Here is a 19,098-nt window from a genome sequence, read left to right on the forward strand (position 1 = left end):
ACGGGTGTTTAGCCCCCTCGATCCAATGTCTCCATGCCTTCAAAGCCTTGACGACCGCCAACAGCTCCCGGTCCCCCACCTCATAGTTTTGCTCCACCGGGCTGAGCTTCCGTGAGAAGAAGGCACAGGGGCGTAGCTTTGGTGGCGTACCTGAGCGCTGAGAGAGCACGGCTCCTATCCCAGCCTCGGACGCATCCACATCCACTATGAACGCCAAAGAGGGATCCGGATGGGCCAGCACGGGAGCGAGGTAAACAGAGCCCTCAGGTGACCAAAAGCCCTGTCCACCTCAGCCGACCACTGCAAACGTACCGGTCCCCCCTTCAGCAGTGAGGTAATGGGAGCCACTACCTGACCAAAACCCCGGATAAACCTCCGGTAGTAATTGGCAAACCCTAGAAACCGCTGCACCTCCTTTACCGTGGTGGGAGTCGGCCAATTACTCACGGCTGAAATGCGGTCACTCTCCATCTCCACCCCTGAGGTGGAAATGCGGTACCCTAGGAAGGAGATGGACTGTTGGAAGAATAGGCATTTCTCAGCCTTAACGGACAGGTTATGCTCCAACAGACGAGCAAACAACCTGCGCACCAGGGACACATGCTCGGCGCGTGTAGCGGAGTATATCAGAATGTCATCAATATACACCACTACACCCTGCCCGTGCAGGTCCCTGAAAATCTCATCTACAAAGGCTTGGAAGACTGATGGAGCATTCATCAACCCGTACGGCATGACGAGGTACTCATAATGCCCTGAGGTAGTACTAAAATCCGTCTTCCACTCGTCTCCCTCCCGGATACACACCAGGTTGTAAGCGCTCCTGAGATCTAGTTTGGTGAAGATGTGCTCCCCGTGCATTGTCTCAATCGCTGTGGCTATAAGTAGCAGGTAGCAGGTAACTGTACCTGTACAGTGATCTGGTTTAGATCTCGATAGTCAATACACGGGCGCAGACCTCCCTCCTTCTTCTTCACAAAAAAGAAACTCGAGGAGGCGGGTGAAGTGAAGGACCGAATGTACCCCTGACGCAGGGATTTGGAGACGTATGTTTCCATAGCCGCCGTCTCCGCCTGTGACAGGGGATACACGTGACTCCTGGGAATTGCGGCGTCTACCAGGAGATTTATCGCACAATCCCCCCATCGATGGGGTGGTAATTGAGTCGCCTTCTTTTTGGAGAAGGCGAGAAGCCACATCGGCATATTCAGCGGGGATGAGCACGGTGGAAACCTGGTCTGGACTTTCCACCATAGTAGCACCAACGGAAACCCCTAAACACCTACTTGAGCACTCTCGCGACGACCCTGTGAGAGCCTCTATTGCCACGAAACAGTGGGGACAGAGGGCTCTGGGTGAGAGTGGTGCAGACTCACCTGGGGTGACACCAGAGTGCCATGCCTGCTGCCTCAATCCCCAGAGGAACCAACGCGGCACCGGCAGTGTGACCTCTGCGGCCACAGATGGTGCACGAGACGGAACCTCCTCCGGTCTCCCTCCGCACAGCACCTCCCAGCTCCATGGGCATCGGAGCGGTGGTGCTGGGGGATGGAACTGACAGACCCCGCTCTGGACAGGTGAGGGTGGTGTGCCTGCAGGCCAGCGATAGTGCAGCGATAGTGGTCGATCAGGGCCCTGTCGCTCCATCCCGCGCCAGCAGCCAGGGTTCGAAGGTCCATGGCGAACTCCTGGATGCTCCTCTTCCCCTGCCTCAGATGGTAGAGATGTTCACTGCCGGCTCTACCCTCGGAAAATCCTCGAAATGGTCCAGCGCCGGGTCTCCTTCTCCCCACATGGCGTTGGCCCACTCCAGGGCTTTCCCTGAGAGGCACAAGACGAGGGCGGACACCCTCTCACGGCGCGAAGGAGCCGGGTGGACGGTTGCCAGGTAGAGATCTAGCTGCAATAGGAAACCCTGGCCGCGTGCAACCGTCCCGTCATACTCCCGGGGAAGGGCAAGACGAATCCCACTGGGACCGGGTGAATGGGAGGCGAGTAGTGGAGGCCCTGGTTGTGCTGGTGGAGGCGCTGGAGGAACTCCCTGTCTCTCCCACCCGCCCATGGCTTGGATGACGCGGACCATGGCGCGGCCGAGATGGTGGATCATCGGAGCTTGCTCCTGGACGCGCTCCTCGACCCCTATACCAGGGGCACCTGCTCCTGCTGACTCCAAATGGTGGTGTGGAATTCTGTAAGGGATGCGTAACTGGTGGCAGGGAAGTCAGACGCAGGAGAGCAGAACTAGATAATATCCAGAGCAGTTTAATTGCAAAACCAACTGTATAAAGAAATAACCAACATGGGTACATACCCGATGCGCACCAGTAAACATATGCACAAGCACTTCCACAAACAATTCCACACAAAGACATGGGGGGAACAGAGGGATAAATACACAACAATTAATGAGGGAAAGGAAAACAAGACAAAACAAACCGCCGAACGCCGCCCGAACAAGGAGAGGAACCGACTTCGGTGGAAGTCATGACAGTAAATGACATCGTCGAGGATCTGTTGGATAGTCAGTTTTACGAGGGTATGTTTGGCAGCATGAGTGAAGGATGCTTTGTTGCAAAATAGGAAGCCGATTCTTGATTTCATTTTGGATTGGAGATGCTTTATGTGAGTCTGGAAGGAGAGTTTACAGTCTAACCAGACACCTAGGTATTTGTAGTTGTCCACGTATTCTAAGTCAGAACCGTCCAGAGTAGTGATCCTGGACAGGCGGGCAGGTGCGAACAGCGACCGGTTGAAGAGCATGCATTTAGTTTTACTTGCATTTAAGAGCAGTTGGAGGCCACGGAAGGAGAGTTGTAATGGCATTGAGCCTCGTCTGGAGGTTAGTTAACACAGTGTCCAAAGAAGGGCCAGAAGTATACAGAATGGTGTCTGTGTTGAGGTAGATCAGAGAATCACCAGCAGCAAGAGCGACATCATTGATGTATACAGAGAAGAGAGTTGGCCCGAGATTTGACCCCTGTGGCACCCCCATAGAGACTGCCAGAGGTCCGGACAACAGGCCCTCCGATTTGACACACTGAACTCTATCAGAGAAGTAGTTGGTGAACCAGGCGAGCAGTCATTTGAGAAACCAAGGCATTTGAGAATCCTGGCCTTGGCTAGGTCGATGAATACGGCTGCACAGTAATGTCTCTTATAGATGGCAGCTATGATATCGTTTAGGACCTTGAGCGTGGCTGAGGTGCACACCTGACCAGCTCTGAAACCAGATTTTATAGCGGAGAAGGTACGGTGGGATTCGAAATGGTCGGTGATCTGTTTGTTAATTTGGCTTTCTAAGACCTTAGAAAGGCAGGGTAGGATTGATATAGGTCTGTAGCAATTTGGGTCTAGAGTGTCTCCCCCTTTGAAGAGGGGGATGATCGCGGCAGCTTTCCAATCTTTGGGAATCTCAGACGGTACGAACGAGAGGATGATCAGGCTAGTGATAGTGGTTGCAACAATTTCTGCAGATAATTTTAGAAAGAGAGGGTCCAGATTGTCTCGCCCGGCTGATTTGTAGGGGTCAAGATTTTGCAGCTCTTTCAGAACATCAGCTATCTGGATTTTGGTGAAAGACAAATGGTGGAGGCTTGGGTGAGTTGCTGTGGGGGGTACCGGGCAGTTGACCGGGGCAGGGGTAGCCAGGTGGAAAGCATGGCCAGCCGTAGAGAAATGCTTTTCAAATGCTCAATTATAGTGGATTTATCGGTGGTGTCAGTGTTTCCAAGCCTCAGTGCAGTGGGAAGTTGGGAGGAGGTGCTTTTCTTCTCCATGGACTTTACAGTGTCCCAGAACCTTTTTGAATTTGTGCTTCAGGATGCAAATTTCTGTTTGAAAAGCTAGCCTTAGCTTTCCTACCTGCCTGTGTATATTGGTTCCTAACTTCCCTGAAAAGTTGCATATCACGGGGGCTATTCAATGCTGATGCAGTACGCCACAGGATATTTTTGTGCTGGTCAAGGACAGTCAGGTCTGGAGTGAACCGAGGGCTATATCTGTGCCTGGTTCTAAAAAATTTTGAATGGAGCATGCTTATTTAAGATGGTGAGGAAGGCACTTTTAAAGAATATCCAGGCATCCTCTGCTGACGGGATGAGGTCAATGTCATTCCAGGATACCCCGGCCAGGTTTATTAGAAAGGCCTGCTCGCTGAAGTATTTTAGAGAGGTCTGCGGTCGTTTGACCGCAGACCCATTACAGATGTAGGCAATGAGGCAGTGATCGCTGAGATCTTGGTTGAACACAGCAGAGGTGTATTTGGAGGGCGAGTTGGTTAGGATGATATCTATGAGGTTGCCCTTGTTTACGGATTTGGGGTTGTACCTGGTAGGTTCATTGATAATTTGTGTGAGATTGAGGGCATCAAGCTTAGATTGTAGGATGGCCGGGGTGTTAAGCATGTCCCAGTTTAGGTCACCTAGCAGCACAAGCTCCGAAGATAGATGGGGGGCAATCAAGTCACATATGGTGTCCAGGGCACAGCTGGAGACAGAGGGTGGTCTATAGCAAGCATCAACGGTGAGAGACTTGTTTCTGGAAAGGTGGATTTTTAGAAGTAGAAGCTTGAATTGGTATGCCACAGATCTGGATAGTATGACGGAACTCTGCAGGCTATCTCTGCAGTAGATTGCAACACCGCCCCCTTCGGCAGTTCTATCTTGTCCGAAAATGTTGTGAAGAGTTTTCTCCAGTGGTTTGAATGGGGAATTGGTCTGTCTGTCTGTCTGTCTGTCTGTCTGTCTGTCTGTCTGTCTGTCTGTCTCTGACTCTGACTCTGACTTTGTCCCCCTCTGCCGCTCTTTCCATCTTTCTGTCTTCCAGCTTTGTTCAACTTGATTCCTGTGGGTCTCCGAGTTGTTGCGATTCAGTCTGTGAAGACAGGGTTATACATCTCCATGAACGGGGAGGGCCATCTGTACACATCAGTGAGTAACAGTCTATTCTATTCCATTTTATTCTGTTACATTCAACTGTATTTTCAGCTTCTGTAATATTTAAGGCATGAAGTAATGACACACACAGGTCATGCAAATAATAATTCAAGAAACAGTCAATATACATGACATGCAAGTGGGTATTGAGAGCATTCGGAATGTTTCCAGATCCCTTGACTTTTTCCACTTTTTTGTTATGTTACAGCGTTATTCTAAAATGTATTAAATTGTTTTGTTTTTACCTAATCGATCTACTCACAATACCCCATAATGACAAAGCAAAAACTGTTTTTTTTTTCAAATGTATAAAAAAAAACTAAACTGAAATATCAGATTTACATAACTATTCAGACCCTTTACTCAGTACTTTGTTGAAGAAACTTTGGCAGCGATTACAGCCTTCAGTCTTCTTAGATATGACGCTACATGCCTTGCACCTGCATTTGGGGAGTTTCTTCCATTCTGCTCTACAAATCCTCTCAAGCTCTGTCAGGTTGGATGGGGAGCCTTGCTGCACAGCTATTTTCAGGTCTCTCCAGAGATGTTCGATCGGGTTCAAGTTCGGACTCTGGCTGGGCCAGTCAATGACATTCTGAGACTTGTCCCAAAGCCATTTCTGAATTGTCTTGGTTGTGTGATTAGGGTCATTGTCCTGTTGGAAGGTGAACCGTCGCCCCAGTCTGTGGTCCTGAGCGCTCTGGAGCAGATTTTCATCAAGGATCTTTCTGTACTTTGCTCCGTTCATCGTCCTGACTACTCTTCCAGTCCCTGCTGTTGAAAAACATTTCCACAGCATGATGCTGCCGCCACCATGCTTCTCTGTAGGGATGATGCCAGGTTTCCTCCAGACGTGATGCTTGGCATTCAGGCCAAAAAGTTAAATCTTGGTTTCATCAGACCAGAGAATCTTGTTTCTCATGGTCTGAGAGTCTTACGGTGCCTTTTGGCAAACTGCAAGCGGCCTGTCACGTTCCTTTTGCAGAGGAGTTTCTTCCGTTTGCCCACTCTACCATAAAGGCCTGATTGGTGGAGTACTGCCGAGATAGTTGTCCTTCTGGAAGGTTCTCCCATCTCCACAGAGGAACTCTAGAGCTCTTTTAGATTGACCATCGGGTTCTTGGTCACCTCCCTGACCAAGGCCCTTCTCCCCCGATTGCTCAGTTTGGCCGGGCGGCCAGCTCTAGGAAGTGTCTTGGTGGTTCCAAACTTCTTCCATTTAAGAATTTTTGGGGCCACTGTGTTGTTGGGGACCTTCAATGCTGCAGAAATGTTTTGGTGCCCCTCCCCAGGTCTGTGCCTCGATACAATCCTGTCTTGGCTCTATGAACAGTTCCTTCGACCTAATGGCTTGGTGTTTGCTCTGACATGCACTGTCAACTGTGAGACCTTATAAAGACAGGTGTGTGCCTTTCCAAATCATGTCCTTTCAATTGAATTTAACACAGTTGGACTCCAATCAAATTGTAGAAACATCTCAAGGATGATTAATGGAAACAGGATGCACCTGAGCTCAATTTTGAGTCTCATAGTAAAGGATCTGATTACTTATGTAAATAAGGTATTACTGTTTTTTATTTGGAATAAACTTGCAACAATTTTGAAAAACTTGAGATTTGTTATTTTTTAAATCCATTTTAGAATATCCAACAAAATGTGGAAAAAGTCAAGGGGTCTGAATACTTTCTGAAGGCACTGTACGTCCAGCTCAGACACCTTTGTTATCATATCACATTGTTCATTTTAGAGACCCCCCCACACACACACACACACACACACACACAAATCCCACTGTTTATTCTAAAGGGAAGATGTCAACCTTCCCTTCGTTTCCGGCATCAGAGTTAAAACCTTTTGCAGCAGAGCAATGTTGGTGTTGAGAATATTTACTGCAGTATTTCAAGGCTAATTGCTCTGCAGAGAAGATGAGAAATCCCATTGCACACGGTTTCATGCATATAGATTTATATTAATCACATCAAGTACCTCTATAATCACATCAACTAGATATTTCCGGTCCATGCATCAAGAAAAACTATAATGGTGCAAAATGGAAATGGAGAGACAGTTTGTCATGCTGTGTAGAATAACATATTTATGTTTTATTGTATATATTTTATTTTAGATGCAAAATGTAAGCATGTTTTTTTCTAAATTGGAATTAAGAATTGAAGACCGAACAAAATAAAGTAAAATAAAGGTTATGAGAAGGAATACAGTATGATGTGTCAATGAAGACTCATATTTGAACCTTTTACATCTGGTGCAAAGAGCCTAATGCTTTGGTGATTACTTGGGAAAAGGAAATTGATAGAAACACAATCGGGATTTATCTATATACAGCAAAACATTTGCATATCATGATATGGTAATGCTCCTGTTCAGTGATATGAATGTTTGAGAGCGTGCCTTATACACAAAGTATACAAAGTCCTGATACTGAGTTGCATCCCTTACTTTTGCCCTCAGAACAGCCTCAATTCGTCGGGGCATGGGATCTACAAGGTGTCGAAAGCGTTCCACAGGGATGTTGGCCCATGTTGACTCCAATGTTTCCCACAGTTGTGTCAAGTTGGCTGGATGTTCTTTGGGTGGTGGACCATTCTTGATACACACGGGAAACTGTTGAGCGTGAAAAACCCAGCAGAGTTGCAGTTCTTGACGCAAACCGGTGCCCCTGGCACCTACTACCATACTCTGTATCTCTTTTGTCTTGCCCATTCACCCTCTGAATGGCACACATACACCCTCTGAATGGCATGTCTCAATTGTCTCAATGCTTAAAAATCCTTCATTAACCTGTTTCCTCCCCTTCATCTACACTGATTGAAGTGTATTTATCAAGTGACCTCAATAAAGGATCGTAGCTTTCACCTGGATTCACCTGGTCAGTCTGTCATGGAAAGTGCATCTCAATGTTTTGTACACTCAATATCTACTTAGCGTAGTTGCTCTATAACCACAGGTCCCATTTTGAACTGTGTGTTCTCAAGGTAACTAGTTTGTGTAGTCATGAACTACTTTCTCTTACTCATGGCCAGTTGTAACAGACTGCAGTGTCAGTGGCCTGACTGCGGTATTGACTTTTCCTCTGTAAAATACACCATCCTCATGGCAGGCAGCCTTGAAGACGATAAACCCCCACTCCAATCACCGCCCTCTTCTCTCTTGTCTCTAAAATGCATCATGTGATAACAAAGATGGTTGCATGTCCTAGCTGGACCAATTTTGCATGTAATGTGTATTGACTGTTTCTTCATTTATTATTTGCTTGACCTGTGTGTGTCATGCTTTTATGTCCTAAATGCCACACAAGCAGAAAATACAGTTGTTCGACTAGAAATTATGAGAAACAATTATAATCAAATTGAATTAAGATGATAACACTCCACCATTCCACCCACAACCCTCTTTTCCTCTCTCATCTCCACATTTCTCTTCTCTTCCCTTCTCCATCTTCGACTACCTGTATTTCTCTCTCTTCTCTCTCCTCTCAGTTCCCCCTTATCTCCTCTCTCTTTTCATTTCCTTTCATTTCCAATCCTAATTAGCTATATTAATCAGGATGAAGAACATCCTAACCTCGTCTCCCAGATAGGGAGATCCATCAGGATCAGTGCCCTAAAATCCCTCTCACGTCTTCCCATCCCACATAGAGCATCAGGGACACTGAAATCTCATTCCCCTTGCTGTCCTCATTCATTAAGTGCAGAGGATAAGAGGCACGGTTTTCCAGCGACAGGCAGGCAGGTATTCCGATGGAATTCCGTGACTTTATTATCACTGCTTGGCTAAAGCCATGAAGGGAATTACAGTGGAGAGGATTGACCTGGAGTCTATGGATTGTGTTTAGGGAATTTACGGTAGGGATTGGGAATGAATCTACGTTATGGATGCTACACAACACATTACATAACGTGTCTTAATAGGGCATTGGGCCACCACTAGTCTCACGTTGCCATACCTACAAAATCAAATTGTTGTCACGCCACCCTTGGAGGTAATTCTGTATTGCAATAACAGTTTATTGATCCGCTGGCTCCAAGCGGTAACGTTTTGATTGGGTGCTACATTTCAAGAACCCTCCCCAACATGCCCGTTGGTGCTATGTGTTTGTTCGTCACTGTTTTCAGACTGAGAAGGACACATTTTGCAGTTGTTTTGTAGTTGCTAGTTTGCAACTTTGCAGAAAAAATGGAAGAGAACATGGAGGAAAAAAAACAAATTCTGTTTTGCAGAAGTGTGCTCTGTACACAAAATTGACATAAATCAAGATATTTTGATGGGGTTTTAATGTGCGATTTCCCGGCCATTCCCACACACTTGCACCTACGACACAAATCTAGTGAGCACCATTGGAGCTACGCTCAAGCAAGGCATTTGATTGGTTTGATGTGTTGCAAGGAATCACAGATTTACACCTGGTTGCCACCCCTATATAGCTATTTTCTTGCCATGAACTTCTCCAGGCTTCCTAGGCCACCAAGAGACAGCTTCAATGCTCCTTGGTATAGATTCTGCAAGTGTCTGGGACTCTGAAAGAGGGGTGCACCACATAATTCTTCAACTAAATTCCATTTGGTGTTTTGTTGATGGTGGTGGAAAACACTGTCTCAGGCGCCACTCCAGAATCTCCCAAAAGTGTTCAGTTGGGTTGAGATCTGGTAACTGACACACACACACACACAGACACACACACCCTTTAAACCCTCTTTCAAAGTCACTGAGATCTCTTCTTCTTCTTCAGCCATGGTAGACAAAATAAGGACCCTAAGCGTGCTTGCCTAATTAACTCATGAATCACACCTGTGTGGATGCATCTGCTGTTTCCTTTATTTTGGCAGTTACCTGTAAATATATAGAGGTTTATTTTTTCATTGGTTCATTTCATCTTGTAGGCTACACATTCACAGATAAAAGTTGGATTGCAGTGTAGGCCTACACTCATGGTGGAGACTGGTGCTTCTGGCAACCCACTGGATGAATTGATGGTGATTGATGTCAGATGATGGTGAGGCAGTGGGGTGGCTAGTATGTGGACTTGATCTCTGCTCTCTTCGTTTGCTTTCACTTGCTCTCTCTCTCTCCCCCCCTCTGTCTTGCTCTCTCAATCCATCTTTCCTTATATCTGATTCTCCCGCCGACCCTTTATCAACATATATATTTTTGATAACGCTTTAGTCTTAAAAAAGCAACACAGAATGTGATGTGAAATGCGTAAACACGTTGAGTGGGAATCTTCTTACGAGCTCCTTCGACAAAAACCTTCAATACCTACAAATACGTTAAACCTTGTACACTGACTGTGCCAAACATTAGGAGCACCTTCCTAATATTCAGTTGCAGCCCTTTTTGCCCTCAGAACAGCCTCAATTTGTCAGGGCGTGGATTCTACAAGGTGTCAAAAGCGTTCCACAGGGACTCCAAGTTGGCTGGATGTCCTGTGGGTGGTGGACCATTCTTGATACACACGGGAAACTGTTGAGTGTGAAAAACCCACCAACGTTGCAGTTCTTGACAAAAAAACAGTGCACCTGGCACCTACTACCAAACCCTGTTCAAAGGCATTTAAATATTTTGTCTTGCCCATTCACCCTCTGAATGTCAAACATACACAATCCATGTCTCAATTGTCTCAATGCTTAAAAATCCTTATTTTACCTGTCACCTCCCCTTCATCTAAACTGATTGAAGTGGATGTCACAAACAGAGCAGGTGTTCTTAATATTTTGTGTACGCAGTGTATATATTGGTGTGCAAAATAAATATGTCAAATGGGAAAATAGTGTTCCCATCCACATGGAACAGTTTAACACTGCTAGATTCGCTCCAGCATTCAGAATGCTCTTCTGCTCAATTTGCAGCTCATTGCTGTGCTAATGGGCTTTGTGATCAGGCCCTTGCCATCCAACCAGCCACACACTCACTCACACTCAGTTCTCTTGCTATTCTCTTGCTGTTCTCTGATGTGTGAATTACTCGTATAATCACAGCTAGCGAAAACACATCCCCCCACATCCTCCTCCTATTTTATCTCTTTTTCATCCTCTCCTGAAAGCAAGTTACAGTTGAAATTGGACGTTTACATAGACCTTAGCCAAATACATTTAAACTCAGTTTTTCACAATTCCTGACATTTTACCAGAGTAAACATCCCCTGTCTTAGGTCAGTGAGGATCATCACTTCATTTTAAGAATGTGAAATGTCCGAATAATGGTAGAGATAATTATTTATTTCAGCTTTTATTTATTTCATCACATTCCCAGTGGGTCAGAAGTTTACATACACTCAATTAGTATTTGTTAGCATTTCCTTTAAATTGTTTAACTTGGGTCAAACTTTTCCGGAAGCCTTCCACAAGCTTCCCACAAAAAGTTGGGTGAATTTTGGCCCATTCCTCCTGACAGAGATGGTGTAACTGAGTCAGGTTTGTAGGCCTCCTTGCTCGCACACGCCTTTTCAGTTCTGCACACTCATTTTCTATAGGATTGAGGTCAGGGCTTTGTGATGGCCACAACTTTTGCCACAACTTTGGAAGTATGCTTGGGGTCATTGTCCATTTGGAAGACCCATTTGTGACCAAGCTTTAACTTCCTGACTGATGTCTTGAGATGTTGCTTCAATATATCCACATTATTTCCTATCCTACCTCATGATGCCATCTATTTTGTGAAGCGCACAAGTCCCTCCTGCAACAAATCACCCCCACAACATGATGCTGCCACCCCCATGCTTCACGGTTGGATGGTGTTCTTCGGCCTGCAAATCTCCCCCTTTTCCCTCCAAACATAACGATGGTTGTTATGGCCAAACAGTTCTATTTTTGTTTCATCAGACCAGAGGACATTTCTCCAAAAAGTACGATATTTTTCCCCATGTGCAGTTGCAAACCATTGTCTGGCTTTCTTATGGCGGTTTTGGAGCAGTGGCTTCTTCCTTGCTGAGCGGCCTTTCGGGTTATGTCGATATAGGACTCATTTCACTATGGATATACAGTGGGGGGAAATTATTTTTTATGAATTTATTTGCAAATTGTGGTGGAAAATAAGTATTTGGTCAATGACAAAAGTTTATCTCAATACTTTGTTATATACCCTTTGTTGGCAATGACAGAGGTCAAACATTTTCTGTAAATCTTCACAAGGTTTTCACACACTGTTGCTGGTATTTTGGCCCATTCCTCCATGCAGATCTCCTCTAGAGCAGTGATGTTTTGGGGCTGTTGCTGGGCAACACGGACTTTCAACTCCCTCCAAAGATTTTCTATGGGGTTGAGATCTGGAGACTGGCTAGGCCACTCCAGGACCTTGAAATGCTTCTTACAAAGCTACTCCTTCATGCCCGGGCGGTGTGTTTGGGATCATTGTCATGCTGAAGGACCCAGCCACGTTTCATCTTCAATGCCCTTGCTGATGGAAGGAGGTTTTCACTCAAAATCTCACAATACATGACCCCATTCATTCTTTCCTTTACACGGATCAATCATCCTGGTCCCTTTGCAGAAAAACAGCCCCAAAGCATCATGTTTCCACCCCCATGCTTCACAGTAGGTATGGTGTTCTTTGGATGCAACTCAGCATTCTTTGTCCTCCAAACACGACGAGTTGAGTTTTTACCAAAAAGTTATATTTACGTTTCATCTGACTATATGACATTCTCCCAATCTTCTTCTGGATCATCCAAATTCTCTCTAGCAAACTTCAGACGGGCCTGGACATGTACTGGCTTAAGCAGGGGGACACGTCTGGCACTGCAGGATTTGAGTCCCTGGCGGCGTAGTGTGTTACTGATGGTAGGCTTTGTTACTTTGGTCCCAGCTCTCTGCAGGTCATTCACTAGGTCCCCCCCGTGTGGTTCTGGGATTTTTGCTCACCGTTCTTGTGATAATTTTGACCCCACGGGGTGAGATTTTGCGTGGAGCCCCAGATCGAGGGAGATTATCAGTGGTCTTGTATGTTTTCCATTTCCTAATAATTGCTCCCACAGTTGATTTCTTCAAACCAAGCTGCTTACCTTTTGCAGAGTCAGTCTTCCCAGCCTGGTGCAGGTCTACAATTTTGTTTCTGGTGTCCTTTGACAGCTCTTTGGTCTTGGCCATAGTGGAGTTTGGAGTGTGACTGTTTGAGGTTGTGGACAGGTGTCTTTTATACAGGTGCCATTAATACAGGTAACGAGTGGAGGACAGAGGAGCCTCTTAAATAATATGTTACAGGTCTGTGAGAGCCAGATATCTTGCTTGTTTGTTGGTGACCAAATACTTGTTTTCCACCATAATTTGCAAATAAATTCATAAAAAATCCTACAATGTGATTTTCTGGATTTGTTTTCTCATTTTGTCTGTCATAGTTGAAGTGTACCTATGATGAAAATTACAGGCCTCTCTCATCTTTTTAAGTGGGAGAACTTGCACAATTGGTGGCTGACTAAATACTTTTTGCCCCACTGTAGATACTTTTGTACCTGTTTCCTCCAGCATCATCACAAGGTCATTTGCTGCTGTTCTGGGATTGATTTGCACTTTTCGCACCAAAGGACGTTCATCTTTAGGAGACAGAACACGTCTCCTTCCTGAGCGGTATGACGGCTGCGTGGTCCCATGGTGTTTATACTTGCATACTATTGTTTGTACAGATGGACGTGGTACCTTCAGGCATTTGGAAATTGCTCCCAAGGATGAACCAGACTTAGTTTAGGTCTACAATTTTGTTTTTTGTTTCTTGGTTGATTTCTTTTGATTTTCCTATGATGTCAAGCAAAGAGGCAGTGAGTTTAAAGGTAGGCCTTGAAATACATCCACAGGTACACCTCCAATTGACTCAAATGATGTCAATTAGCCTATCAGAAGCTTCTAAAGCCATGACATCATTTTCTGAAATTTTCCAAGGTGTTTAAAGGCACATTCAACTTAGTATATTTAACCTTCTGACCCACTGGAATTGTGATACAGTGAATTATAAGTGAAATAATCTGTCTGTAAACAATTGTTGGAAAAATTACTTGTGTGATGCACCAAGTAGATGTTCTAACCGACTTTCCAAAACTATAGTTTGTTAACAAGAAATTTGTGAAGTGGTTGAATAATGAGTTTTAATGACTCAAACCTATGTGTTTGTAAACTTCAGATTTTAACTGTGCATCTATTCCTGCCATTTACTGCACACTGTCTCTCGTTCTGAGTATGGGAGCTCATGATCCACCTTTTCCCTCCATCAGGTGTATTCGATGATGGTGCACTTACAAACCCAGCCAATGCCTTGGAGATTGTATTCAAGCAATGGGAGAGTGTACTTTTAGCGAGCAAGATTTTAAAATGTAATGGGAAATTCTGTGAAACCTGTCTTTTTTTAAGTGTCCTTTCAACCTCTTGCGAAGCTCTTTTCTCCTCTAGTTTTAGCACGACTTCAGGTTCATGAAATCCGAGCAATGATTAATTCTTCCTCCCCTTTCACCATAATGAATCAATTATCAACACAACGACAGAGATTACGCAATTTGATGCTAAGCAGAATTCAATTTTTTGACAAATAAGAGGAATGAAAGAGTGAGTCTGGTAGGCTTTCAGATAGAGGAGCCGGAAGGCCTTTTGAGCATCCCTGGTTTTGAATCATTTTATTTTGTGTGAGAAATATTCGGCGAACAAAGTATGAGAGAATACAGATAGCATCAGAGTGACTGAGCTGCCTGGCACAAAGGACTCACCAGAAAATAAAAGGAAGTTCAATCATCTCTTCCCTTTTCAATCTAGTACCTTTGTATCTAGGGCAATAAACTCTGTCTAATTTCTTCTCTTCTGTTGGGAGAGGGATGAGAGAGTTCTCCAGAATAATGAGAAGACGGGGGGGGGGATTTCTGTTTCTCTATCATGGCTCGCAAAACGGGGACATGTAGAAATAGGATTTATTGTATTCTCCAGATAACTGTAATGGAACTGTTTATGCAAACAGCGAACCAGACACATTTTAAACATGTACATGTTATTACTCCCAAAAGATTAGTACAACCCCTGACAAGCCTGGGGCAGTGTTGCATTGTTTTACTTCTATTGGTCGTTGTGAAATGTTTGCGTTAGCAAACCTAAGTGGCTGGTGTTGAGTTTGCTCATACGTCTCATACTTTTCTGTGTAAAGGTTATTTTCACAGCCTGTTGGTTTTCTTTAGAGAATGTCCTCCTTCAATTCACTGTTCAGTCAGACTGTGGGCGTTGTCTTCATCTGACGCCTGGACTTGTTTGTTTGTGGCACCTTTTTACAATTCTCAAATGTACTTGCCACATCAAGGAAGTGATCCTGTCGAAATGAGATCCTTCAGAATACCAATCTCACGCAGTATTGTGGTGGAGCTTAGTGCAGAGTGGCTTTTTTTTGGTATCGTAAAGCTTAAAACGGAGACCGCGGAAGGCACCTGTTTCGTTTCAGTGCTCGGTTTAGGCCAAACATGAAAGGTTGGAGGTGATGCATGGACAAACTTAGATTGCATCAATATGAATTTAAAAAATAAAGAAAAAAACTGTGGATAACTTAGGACAGGGAGTGTTTGGGGAGGAATAGAGAGCAGCATCTTATACAAGAGTCGGTAGCGTGAAACAGAGTGTTTTTTGCGAGGATGCTGGAGACGAGTCCCTAGTGCTTTGGGTGTTTTTTATTTTGGCTCAAACTTTCCTATTTATCATTTCTGTCTTGTTCTATCTGGTCCATGCTGCTCTCAAAGTTTCTCCCATTCTTCCCTGCAGATCCTCTCAACCTCTGCCAGGTTGGATGGGGAGCGTCGCTCCACAGCTATTTTCAGGTCTCTCCAGAGAAGTTCGATCAGGTTCAAGTCCAGGCTCTGCCTGGGCCACTCAAGGACATTGTCTTGGCTGTGTGCTTACAATTGTTGTTCTGTTGGAAGGGGAACCTTCGCCCCAGTATGAGGTCCTGAGCGGTCTGGAGCATATTTTCATCAAGGATCTCTCTGTACTTTTCTCAGCTTATCTTTCCCTTGATCCTGACTAGTCTCCCAGTCCTTCCCGCTGAAAAACATCCCCGAAGCATGATCTTGCAACCACTATGCTTCACCATAGGCATGGTGCCAGGTTTCTTCCAGACGTGATGCTTGGCATGGTATGATAGTCTTTAGGTGCCTTTTGGCTAACTCCAAGCGGGCTGTTATGTGTCTTTTACTGAGGAGTTTTTTCCATCTGGCCACTCTACCATAAAGATCTGATTGGTGGAGTGCTGCAGAGATCTTTGTCCTTCTGGAAGGTCTTCCCATCTCCACAGAGGAACTCTGGAGCTCTGTCAGATTGACCATCGGGTTCTTGGTCACCTCACTGACCAAAGCCCTTCTCCCCCAATTGCTCAGTTTAGCCAGTGGGCCAGCTCTAAGAAAGAGTCTTGGTGCTTCCAAACTTCTTCCATTTAAGAATGATGGGGGCCACTGTTTTCATGGAGACCTTCATTGCTTCCCCAGATCTGTGCCTCGACACGGTCCTGTCTCGGAGCTCTACGGACAATTACTTCGACCTCATGACTTGGTTTTTGCTCTGATAAACTGACCTTATATAGACATGTCTGTGCCTTTCCAAATCATGTCCAATCAATTGAATTTACCACAGGTGGACTCCAATTAAGTTGTAGAAACAGGATTTTTTTTTTTAATTCACCTTTATTTAACCAGGTAGGCCAGTTGAGAACAAGTTCTCATTTACAACTGCGACCTGGCCAAGATTAAGCAAAGCAGTGCGACAAAAACAACACATAGTTACACAGAAAAAAACATACAGTCAATAACACAAAATAAAATAAAAATAGAAAGATCTATTTACACTCTGTGCAAATGTAGAAGAGTAGGGAGGTAGGCAATAAATAGGCCCTAGAGGCGAAACTAATTACAATTTAGGATTAGTACTGGAGTGATAGATGTGTAGATGATGATGTTCAAGTAGAGATAATGGGGTGCAAAAGAGAAAGAAGGTAAGTAATAATATGGGAATGAGGTAGTTGGGTGTGCTATTTACAGATTGGCTGTGTACAGGTACAGTGACCGGTAAGCTGCTCTGATAGCTAATGCTTAAAGCTAGAGAGGGAGATATAAGACTCCAGCTTCAGAGATTTTTGCAATTCGTTCCAGTCACTGGCAGCAGAGAACTGGAAGGAAAGGCGGCCAAACTAAGTGTTGACTTTGGAGATGACCAGTGCAATATACCTGCTGAAGCGCGTGCTACGAGTGGGTGTTGCTATGGTGACCAGTGAGCTGAGATAAGGCGGGGCTTTACCTAGCAAAGACTTATAGATGACCTGGAGCCAGTGGATTTGGCAACCGATATGTAGTGAGGGCCAGCCAACGAGAGCATACACCTGTAGTGGTGGGTAGTATATGGGGCTTTGGTGATAAAACGGGTGGGACTGTGATAGACTGTATCCAGTTTGTTAGAGTGTTGGGGGCTATTTTGTAAAGGACATCGCCGAAGTCAAAGATCGGTAGGATAGTCAGTTATACGAGGGTGTTTGGCAGCATGAGTGAAGGATGCTTTGTTGCGAAATAGTAAGCTGATTCTAGATTTCATTTTGGATTAGAGATGCTTAATGTGAGTCTGGAAGGAGAGTTTACAGTCTAACCAGACAACTAGGTATTTGTAGTTGTCGTTGTCTAGGTATTTGTAGTTGTCAGGGGTCAGGATGCACCTGAGCTGAATTTTGAGTCTTGTAGCAAAGGACCTGAACACTTATTGGTTATTGTATGTAGATTGATGTGGTAAAAAATGTATTGAATCCATTTTAGAATAAGTATGTAACGTAACAAAATGTGGAAAAATCAAGGGGTCTGAATACTTTCTGAATGCATTGTAATATCTAATAGAAGTCAAATCAGATCATATCATGGACATGAAATTCACCTAGAAGGTTGTACTGTAGGTCATTTTCTTTACCTATCTTTAGAAGATATCAGATAAAATAACTTTTCAAATCCCCTCATAAAAGATAATGGTATTGAAATATGTCCCTTCTGTTTTCTCACTAGAATGACTCAAATACATCCAAGTTATGATCTGATTTCCCTTTGATTTTAGAATCCACAGACTCACCATGGACAATACGTCCTTGTCCACCCTTAGAAGTGGTCAGCCAAATCTGACACAGTGGCCAGAAATATCCAGTCAAACTGAATGGGACCACAATCTGACACAGTGGCCAGAAATATCCAGTCAAACTGAATGGGACCACAATCTGACACAGTGGCCAGAAATATCCAGTCAAACTGAATAGGACCACAATCTGACACAGTACACAGACACATAACACAAAAAAAAGGAATGGCCTACACTAGCCAGAAACATTTGTCCGCAGTTTAAGTCAAGGCACAATTCCCTACAATTCTAACATGACAGCAAGCAGTGGCCAGTACATAAGTTTGAACACATGTATTGTAGTGAAAAAGAAACTCTAACTAAATAGATACCATTGAATAGAAGAGTTGTAGTACTATTTTGCAATCTGCACTTGTAGCACTAGCCTTTTACAGCCTAGGAAGACACTGTGTGTGTGTGTGTGTGTGTGTGTGTGTGTGTGTGTGTGTGTGTGTGCGTGCGTGCGTGCGTGCGTGCGCGTGCGTGCGTGTGGACGTGTTTAACTATACTTGTGGGGACCAGAAGCAAAAACCATAATAATTTTTTTTTTGCACGCCCAATTTTTCAGTTTTTGATTTGTTAAAAAAGTTTGAAATATCCAATAAATGTCGTTCCACTTCATGATTGTGTCCCACTTGTTGTTGATTCTTCACAAAAAAATACAGTTTTATATCTTTATGTTTGAAGCCTGAAATGTGGCAAAAGGTCGCAAAGTTCAAGGGGGCCGAATACTTTCGCAAGGTACTGTATATCTTTGTTGCCTCAGGGCAACATTGTGCTGTTAGGATACTTTTCAGGGCAATATCATACTCATGAAAGGAATGTAATTTGATGTAAAAAGATGGCCTTGGTCAACGTTTTTGCCAACATATCCTCTGACATTCACAGGCAATGAACACAGGGACATTCTATGGGCGAAAGGAGCCTAATTGAGCAGTTAGGATCATTCTCCCTGATAGTGAGCTTGAGGATTTTTTTATTTAACCTTTATTTAACTAGGCAAGTCAGTTAAGAAAAAAAAATCTTATTTACAATGACAGCCTACCCCAGCCAAACCC

At 44.5% G+C, this 19,098-nt stretch overlaps 1 protein-coding gene across 2 annotated transcripts in view; it reads left to right on the top strand.

Annotated features, from left to right (window-relative positions):
• Positions 1 to 19,098, top strand: part of fgf14 (fibroblast growth factor 14) — a 301,770-nt gene that overhangs the window by 239,763 nt on the left and 42,909 nt on the right. For both annotated transcript variants that reach the window (XM_029650224.2, XM_029650921.2), the window contains exon 3: positions 4,825 to 4,928. In XM_029650224.2, the coding sequence (XP_029506084.1) occupies positions 4,825 to 4,928 (104 nt within the window). The remainder of the gene's footprint in view (positions 1 to 4,824; positions 4,929 to 19,098) is intronic.

The sequence above is a fragment of the Oncorhynchus nerka genome, linkage group LG1 (genome assembly GCF_034236695.1).
Source record: "Oncorhynchus nerka isolate Pitt River linkage group LG1, Oner_Uvic_2.0, whole genome shotgun sequence".
NCBI classification, from domain to species: domain Eukaryota; kingdom Metazoa; phylum Chordata; class Actinopteri; order Salmoniformes; family Salmonidae; genus Oncorhynchus; species Oncorhynchus nerka.